The 10,000-nt window shown below is 44.3% G+C and overlaps 1 protein-coding gene across 1 annotated transcript; it reads left to right on the top strand.

The window, feature by feature from the left end:
• Positions 1-5,669: 5,669 nt before the first annotated feature.
• LOC134437519 (uncharacterized) lies at positions 5,670-9,551 on the top strand. The gene is made up of 6 exons (XM_063187010.1): positions 5,670-6,189; positions 6,781-6,897; positions 7,387-7,521; positions 8,300-8,413; positions 8,776-8,960; positions 9,146-9,551. Exons 1-6 carry the CDS (start codon positions 5,787-5,789, stop codon positions 9,236-9,238), a joined length of 1,047 nt encoding a protein of 348 aa, XP_063043080.1. The 5' UTR covers positions 5,670-5,786; the 3' UTR covers positions 9,239-9,551.
• Positions 9,552-10,000: the final 449 nt, after the last annotated feature.

The raw sequence follows: 10,000 nt of genomic DNA on the forward strand, positions 1-10,000 counted from the left end.
TTACATCCTGTGTTCAGAAAGCGATTGTCTAGCCAATTCATTGAACCAACTGATCCTATGTAGCACACATCTTTGAAAACAGGTGTTAGGGTATCCCAACCTTACCTCTCCCTACACCCACATCCATGGCTGAAGTGAACCTTGAGCCAAGGTCCCCAACCCCACATTGCTCCAGGGACTGTAACCAATACCCTGTAACTAAACACCTGTAAGTCGCTTTGGATGAAAAGTGTCAGCTAAGTGTAATGTGATGTAATGCAATAAGGAATAGCTGCATTTGTGATGGGGCAGTTCTGTGTCGTCACAACAGGTATGCTACAGCTGTCTGAGTATAGTTTTGCGATACCTACTCTGGCCACCATCCTACACAGTGCACATTTAAACATTCCCGGTTCGATTTGTTTCGTTATGGACTGCCTGGTGTCACTTCGTAACCTCTCCTCCAGATAACGCAATACTTTTCAGTGACTCAGTCAAAACTGTTCAGCTAGCCAGTTGTGTGGTATTGTGTCACACACGTCACGTGCACTCGCAGCCACTAATGTGTCACACACACACACACACACACACACACACACACACACACACACACACACACACACACACACACACACACACACACACACACACACACACACACACACACACACACACACACACACACTGACTGTCTTATTGATAGATGCCATGGCTTGTTCATGTTTAAAGGTTGTGTCCTCTGTCCACACTGACATGTAACAATAACACATTTACAATATACCGTTACGTTGGTCTTCTTACCACAATGCATATTGACTACAAAGCACATGGTCTTATCTACCCGTCAACTCGACCTTAGACAACTTAGTCTCTGTACTGTACAAGCCTGGATGTACGTGTATATTATCTACAAATAAAGATGTTGAACAAAAAGTGAAGACTGTCGTGTTGTGTCCTCTTAGTGTGTCCATTGGTTGAAACTTTTGGAATGTGACAGGAGCTTCTCTCTCTCTCTCTCTCTCTCTCTCTCTCTCTCTCTCTCTCTCTCTCTCTCTCTCTCTCTCTCTCTCTCTCTCTCTCTCTCTCTCAATGAACTATAAAGGGCAAAGGTGTTTCTGAGAAGAAGTCAGGCTGTTTAACCAAATAAACAAACAAGAAGACCTGTGTAAGAGGTTGAGTACGATGTCACAGAGATTAACTGCTGTCTACGGGGAGACGTTGGGTCAAAGACGTTGTTGGGGGGCTCAGACGTCAGGTGCCACAGCAGCATCTAATGCCCATGAATGAACATGGATATGCTGCAATGAATATGCTTCTTAGATAAAAACAAAGAAGCTTCACTGAGTAATTGGTCTTAAGTTACCACCAGTTACCACCGCATCAGTAGCGATGACGACAGGTTGTTTATTCAATCAAATATGCAAGGATTTTTTTACAAGGAGCATCATTGCAGACGTCCAAGGTCAGGTTATTCCTATAGTCTCTCAAACCAAAATAAACATTGGATATTTATCAAAAGGCAATGAAACGCATGACAACTTTATGAGCAACGTTGTAGGGCAATAACGTGATTAGCAACTCATTTTCAGATGAAATGATTAACAAAAGTTGTCTACAGTTATTACATTTTTTCTTGTTAAAATTGTAATAGTGATAAAATAATCTAAAACACATTTCAGTGTATCATCATATCAATCAGAAATGTAAAAAACTGGGGTGTTTGTCGTGTGGGTCATAAAAGTATTCTTAGGTCCAAAAAGTAGGTCCTAGTACGGAAAAAGTTTAGGAATAACTGAATAGCTGATGGTTGTGAGCTCTGGAGACGATGTGGCACGCACGCACGCACGCATGCACGCACGCACGCACACACAGACACACACACACACCCGCACACACACACACACACACACACGCACACACACACTGAAGTAGGGGAGGGCTGATGTCTGTGAGCCCTGAGAATACTGTTACACACACACACACACACACACACACACACACACACACACACACACACACACACACACACACACACACACACACACACACACACACACACACACACACACACGCGCACGCACTCACACACACACCCGCACACCCTCAGCACTTTACTGGCCTGTCAAGGTGCTTTATTGGAGGGGCATCCAGTCGTTGCTCTCTTTCTCTCTCTCCCCTCTCTGACACACACACACACACACACACACACACACACACACACACACACACACACACACACACACACACACACACACACACACACACACACACACACACACACACACACACACACACACACACCGGTAGCTTTCTCTGCATTCTGGATAGACATGCACACACACACACACACACACACACACACACACACACACACACACACACACACACACACACACACACACACACACACACACACACACACACACACACACACACACACACACACCGGTAGCTTTCTCTGCATTCTGGATAGACATGCACAAACAAACACACACACACACACACACACACAAACACACACACACACACACACACACACACACACACAAACACACACACACACACACACACACACACACACACACACACACACACACACAATAAAGAGGTGTAGCGTTCTCTACAGTCTGTACACACACACACACTACGGAGCCGTATCTCTCGCTGCTCTGGCCACTCAGCAGAGTGCGGCTCGGAACCTTCGGCGAGGCCGTTTCCATGAGATACAGCACGGAACAGCTGCAGCCGACATCACTTCCTCTTAACGGTCTCCTTGACAACACACCTGAGTGCAGCAGAGGACATAAGAACAGCGGAGAACAGAAGAGAAAAGAGAAGGGGGGACGGGGGTGGAGAACAGAGACAAATGAACAGAGACAAATGAACAGAGACAAATGGGGGTGTGTGGTGGTGGCGTTGGGGGGGTGAGCAGGGCCAGACTAAAGCACAGGCTAGATAGGCCCCCACCTGCTAGATATGGCTGCAACCTAGGGGCCCCCACCTGTCAGGGGCTCCCACATGCTAGATTTTACTGCAGCCTAGGGGCCCCCACCTGTCAGGGGCCCCCACATGCTAGATTTGACTGCAGCCTAGGGGCCCTCACCTGCTAGGGGTCTCCACATGCCAGATATGGCTGCATTCTAGGGGGCCCCACCTGTCAGGGGGCCCCACATGCTAGATTTGGCTGCATTCTAGGGGCCCCCATCTGTCAGGGGCCCCCACATGCTAGATTTGACTGCATTCTAGGGCCCCCCATCTGTCAGGGGCCCCCACATGCTAGATTTGACTGCATTCTAGGGGCCCCCACCTGTCAGGGGCCCCCACATGCTAGATTTGACTGCATTCTAGGGCCCCCCATCTGTCAGGGGCCCCCACATGCTAGATTTGACTGCATTCTAGGGGCCCCCACCTGTCAGGGGCCCCCACATGCTAGATTTGGCTGCAGCCTAGCTGCCCCCATCAGCCAGGTGCCCGTTGATTGTTTAAACGGAGAGGGCGTGGGGCAATTTTGCTGAATTGCTTTTAATATTCCTGTCTATAGTTGGCAGGTGTAATTTATAGCTTGGAATTATGACACTGTTTATGTAACTTTGTCATCATTTGTTTCCCCCCTGCCTATGGCAACCTGTGCCTAGGGGCCCCAGGCCATCTCAATCCGACCATGGGGGTGAGGATCTTTCTATGTCTCTCTCAAAGGCAGAGGTGTCACTAAAAATCTGGGTCCTTTGTAAGATAACGGATGAAGCCATGCAGGCAATACTACTGCAATAATATAATGATAATAGCCTTAAACCTTGACTATGTCACATCTCTGAAAATCCTGCAATCTTGATTGGTTCTACTGTATTTTTGTTCAGGAACAGGGTGAATCCAAAGATCCTCCAGACCCTTTTGTGAGCTCACAAAGCTAGTAAGTGGAAATACACAAGGGTCTGGTCAGAGTCAAGCCACCCCTACAGTGGCAAACTGTAGATTCCTTGGAGGAAGTGGGAACTTTATTCCCACATATAGGTTTTAGGGTTTTTATGCCTTTATTCAGGACAGGACAGTGTGAGTGTGTGACAGGAAACGAGTGGGGGAGAGAGATGGGGAAAGATCGGCAAAGGACCTCGGGCCGGAATAGAATCCAGGTGGCCGGCATAATGGTATAGCATCTTAGCTTATTGAGCCATCGCGCCCCCAGAGGGAGATGGGGGTGGTGGGAGTCCCACATGACACATACTTCAGCAAGCTATGCACTCCACTCCACCGGCATGTTAAGGAAACTACTGGAAGGAAATAATCAACATTTAGTATTTAGTACATTTAATATGGAAATAAAATAGTAAAAGACTTCCCAAACGTGGCTCAATTGGCCCGGGCACTGCACTGAATTCGACACTGGTTTGATTCTGGCCTGGGATTATTTTCTGATCCCTCCCCACCTCTCTCCTCAATCCTTTCCTGTTGCTCTCTATGTATCTGTCATGTCATGAAAAAAGGCACAAAAGCCAAAAACATTCTTTTTTTTTGGACTCATCATACACTTATTTGGGTCCCTGCCATCTTTATTTTTGGGTAAATACACCTCTTTGGTACATATGGTCAAATGGTCTATGAAACTGTTTCCTTGGCGGAGGTCTGCACTGTTGGAGCCTTTAATTCAAGAGACCTTTCAGCTACAGGCCATGACTGGACTCCTTACCTTATTTTAATTTTATTATATAATTCCCCATTCATTCATTCATTCATTCATTCATTCATTCATTCATTCATTCATTCATTCATTCGTTTATTTTGTAGTTTAATTTTCAAGTTACAGCTGCAGACAATTAAATGCTGTTTATTATATGGTTGTGACGTCATCTGTCGAATGCTCCATTCATTTCAACGGGGCTCCCCAACGTTCGGACGTCTGTTATTTTTCGATAACGGACGGGTTGGCCTATAACAGACCGCTGTCAATGGCAACAAGACTTTTCACTGCTAAAGCGACTTTTCAACAAGACTCTAATCAGCTGCTGTGATAGACAGCACCCGTTGTCCTGGCTACCGCTGTCAATGGCAACAAGACGTTCACTGCTAAAGCCACTGGCTTGTATACAAGTCAGTGGCTAAAGCGAATGTTTCATATCACTCCGCAGGGGGTCCGGTCTTTTGTCACTCTAATCAGCTGCTGTGATAGACAACACCTGTTGTCCTGGCTAGCCTACCTAGCTGTTGCCTAGCGGTGTTCCACAACGGTAGGCCTACTGTTTTGTTTTGCGCAGCAACAATCTTAACATTAAATAGGTCTAAAGAAATGTCCCCGCATGTGTGAATCATTTAAGTATATCCATATAATAAGCGGGTTAACTTTCGGCGAGTCGGTCGCTTTGTGGAATAGCAGCACTTCAGAGAGAACAAGACCCCTCCGCTCCGCGTCGGGGTCTAAAGATTCTCTCTGTCGTGCTGCTATTCCACGGTAGCGACCTTCTCGCCGAACGTTAACCCTTACATATTTCATTGAAAAAGTAGCCTTCAGGTCTCAGCCAATAGAATTTAAGAGGTATCAGCCAATAGAATGCTTCACAGCTATGTCATCATCAGCTCAACTTCATCAATGGCTGAGAATTCTACTCTGCCAGAAAATTCTAGTTTGAACATTCTAGTTCTGAGCATTCTCATTTGAAAGTAAACACATTTTCACTTTGACTTTGATTCACCAAGAAGCAACATTGAATTTTGAATTCTCCTCAGCATCACCCCCATTTTTATCCCTTTTCTTCGAGATTTTTGAGTTTTTGGGCTTTAATCTTGCACCTTTTGGATTAGAAACCCTTGGATCCATGAAAATGGATCCTGGGTGTTTCAGTTTTGTTTTTTCCTTGAGATCATTTTTCACTATGCTCAGGAAAAAAATCAAGCAGCGTAGAGTGAGACAAACGCGGCCCAACTACCGAGTCTCCAAGATGCTAGCCATCCACAAACTCAATCGGAGAGGCAGAAGCATCCTTCTGGGCAACATGAATATTGTCCAGACAGGAGCCAGGGCCAGCAAGAGGAAGACCAGGAGAGCACATCGTGTGGCCTCTGGTTTCAAACAGAGGAGGAAGGACTTAAGCAGAAGAACTGAGGCCCAGAAGAAACTGGACATTCTTCTTCGGGATAGGAAGGGCAAGAAAGTCTTGCAGAGCAAGCCAGTTGGTGCCACTTCAGACCAAGATGGGAAAGCCAACCCCATTGTAGCAGGTAGGACATGAACCATCCCCTTGCAATGAGACAGATAATGGCCTTGCAATCCAAGTGAATGTACGGCATGTAAGATAACCCATTTGGGTGTAGCATGATGTAAATGCTGCTAGACACCTTCATTTTCTTTGTCCTCTACTAACAATGCAGTGGAAAATGAAGGGATTAGCCACATTTTTTGCCTAGATTTTTTGTCCTGAAGACTGCCACTCAATTTGGGGTAAAACAAAGTGTGAATCAGGGTGAATGTAGCCCCTTAATGCACACCGTACCTCCTGTGGCATGCTGTAATAGACATTGAAAGTTAGCTACTATAGTACTACACTACTATGACAGTGCACGGGGCCTTTAGAAATACATTATGACTTGGTCATTGCCATTCTGGTAACAGCTAATTTATAATGCCGTGTCTTAAGGGGATAAGAGAACCACTTAATACAGTGGGCAGTGCAAATTGCCTACTTGTTGGTTATGTACTGTACCTCCTTGGCAGAGGTTAATTTTTAAAATAACTTTTTTTTTTAAGCAGAAGACCACACAGTGATGACAGATGATGTTCTGTAGTTAAGTTTGTTTCTTTGCATGTTGCAGGCATCAAACCTGTGACTGCCCGTTCTCTGGCCTGCTGTCCCCTGAGGGGGAAAAAGGCTGCGAGTGAGCAGTGGCAGGATGAAGCCCTGGGAGGACTCCCTGTGGTCAGTGATCCGAGTGAGTTGAACATACATATTATGATAAATACATCAGAGATGTACTGAAGTCCCTTACAGAGTACGGCCTGCTGCCTCCTCAGGAGCAAGAGGTTCAGACAGATAAGTGGCAGGCTATGGCACTGCATGACATGTGTGCCTGAATGTTCAAACTTACAGTAGGCCTACTACAGTATTAACACAGCAGGATCATAATCAACGCTAGCGTCACGAATCAGTAGGTCATGTCTGTTAAAAATAAAAATCCATATGGTATTTTGCAGCACACCTCAATGATGGAGTTACTGTAATCAACCCATTTTTTTTTTTCATTTTTCATTTATTTGTTTATTTGGATAGGACAATGCATATTAATCAATACATCAGCTTGAGAGCTTCAATATAAACATATGAAACAACTGAAAGTATTAAGACAAAGTGTAGTTTGTAATGACCGTTGTGTGTATTTCATATACCTGCTCCAATGGTTTCTCCCCTCCTGAATCTGAAGGTCAACCAGCTGCCTTGGCATTTGGATTCTCTCGTTGGAGTCTGAGAGGCCTCAGGAGGAGGCCAGCAGAAGAGATCCTCCTGGCCCAGCCATCCCAACCCACTGGAGACTACACCACCACCAACACAGATATGAGTGAGTTAAAGATGATTAATACACCAGTGACCAGCAGGGCCGTAACCAGACATTTTCAAATACCGGGGTCAAATACTGTGCACTGTCCTGCATACTGTACATTTAGAATGCTTCAAACTTTTAAGTTTGTTTTCATTGATCACTGTCTTGAGGATAAATGGGGGTGGCGTATATAAACTGAATTTATCATTGTTGATCATAAATCGGTTTTCATCAATAGATAGGCCTACATTTTACATTACTGAAAAAAAATACAGAGGACATGATCTCTGTGTCCTCAATGGTAGTTACGGCTATGGTGACCAGAGCACCTTCTGTGGCCTGTCACTCCCTCAGTGGCAAAATGGCTCAGAGAGGGAAGTGGAAGGCTATGGTCCTGGATGGCAAAAGGAATTAAATGACACTATCAATGCAGAACACAGCGCCCTCAATCATAGCCAACTCAGTACTCAGTACTCAGTACAACACAGTAACTTATATTGAGTGGGCCTAGTCTGTCTGCAAGCAATGTTAATGCTTTTTCAATCCAACGGAAAGGTGCAACACCAAAGTATAACATCTAGTGATTGTCCTCTGTATATCACCTCTTCCACTGGTCCATCCCCAAATGCTGAATCTGACACTATAACAGCAGAACAGAGCTATGGTAGATCATAACCAAGGTGGTATACTAGCACAGACAAGTACACTGAGTACACTGTTACACTGGGTTTTTTTTGTACTTGTTCAATGGCAAAGTATAATATCTAATGATCGTCTTATGTATCTCACCAAAAAGGTGTCAATATCAATGGTGGAGTTGGAGGCCTCCTGCCAGAGACAATTTATTGGCCAGCAGAGCAGAACCAGCCATGCCAACCAGCTGGATACTACCCCACCATCTATGATCTGAGTGAGTGAAACACCAATATGATAAAGCCATGCCAATTGACTGGCTACTGTACCACAATATCTGATTAAACAGCACTATACTGTATCTTCAATCACAAATGTTAGAAACAGGCCTGTAAGGTGTTTAGCATTGCCTCAACTTACTGTATGTGAGGCAGAGCACTTTAATGAACACTATCATTAGACACTAATTGGTCATTCTGGTCATTCCATGTGATTTTACTATTGTTGTTCTTGCAGAGAGCTGGTGAATGAAGGCTTCCACTGTTAAATGTAGTCATCTGCTTGGGAGAAAGACAAAAATGGGGAGGTTTAATCACTTCAATTGAAAAGTAGCAAGAATGACCGTCTTGTGTATTTCAGTGACCTGCTCCAATGGCCCGCCCCAGCCCATCCTGGCCCAGGAATCCCAACCCACTGATAGTGGAGACCAGGGGACCCCACCTGCCAAACGTGCCGTGGGCTTTTCTCGTACCAACCGAATAAGCCTCATGAGGAGGAGTCCGGCAGACAAGATCCTCCTGGCCTGCCTCAAGGACCCCAGCGTTGTACGTTACAATATACCATAACACTTTATTGTCAGTTTTCACTGAAATTCATTTTGCATCATTATGCAAGGCAGAGCATTTAATGAACACTAGCATTTGATTTTTTGAATACTATCATTGAACACTATCATCAGACGATTTAAAAAAAAAAAATGGATGAACTGATTGATCTTTTCCTTCTACAGATTACGATGGAGATGCTGTTTACCTGCCCAACTAGATGGCACACACTGGTCACTTATGAAAATGGAACTTTAACCACCAAAAGGCACAACTAATATAACCACCAATAACTTCACTTAGATTTGGTCATTAAACAGAGGATGGGGGATTAGGGGGCAGGGCTTTCACTTAGTAACACATAGTAATTGGCATCATTTAGGAGGGTCATATGATTTTGATAGGTATTTGAATAATTCAATAATTTTATGACACATACACATAGTAAATCCACAATATTACATATAAAAAGAACAAAAACATATAATTACATTTTAAAACACAATAAATACATGTTTAAAGCATATCTTAATAAAATATACCTACAGTACATACACATATAGGCTACATTATTATTATTGCACATCATAAATAAAGAATTTTACTCTGCAACAATGATGGTGCTTGGTGCTCTTTTTTACCCATATGCTGCCATAGTAGCAGGAGTGGGGATTCTAGGGTTCGAGGCCATTTATGGCCCCTGAGGCCGTCTTATCTGGCCTGAGATGTAATTTTAATATTAAGCAGTTTCACGTGAGATGTGCCATTATTTCGTTAAGAAATCTTAGAGAGTTAGAAAGTTATATTTTCAGGGGACCTAGAAGGTGGGGTCTGTTGTAATTATTATGCAAAGTGTGACTATTTCTTCTTTTGGTCTGTAAATATACATATTTAAATAAAATGGGGAGGGGACCTTTCTTGTTGTCTGGCCCAGGGGCCCATGGAATCATAATCCATCCCTGGATTCTTTGGGGGAACTTTTGATTTCCACACTGCCATACAAATCAAGAACGCAGTAACTACGCTTCCTGGCAAATTGA

Source organism: Engraulis encrasicolus, chromosome 21, assembly GCF_034702125.1.
Source record: "Engraulis encrasicolus isolate BLACKSEA-1 chromosome 21, IST_EnEncr_1.0, whole genome shotgun sequence".
NCBI lineage: Eukaryota > Metazoa > Chordata > Actinopteri > Clupeiformes > Engraulidae > Engraulis > Engraulis encrasicolus.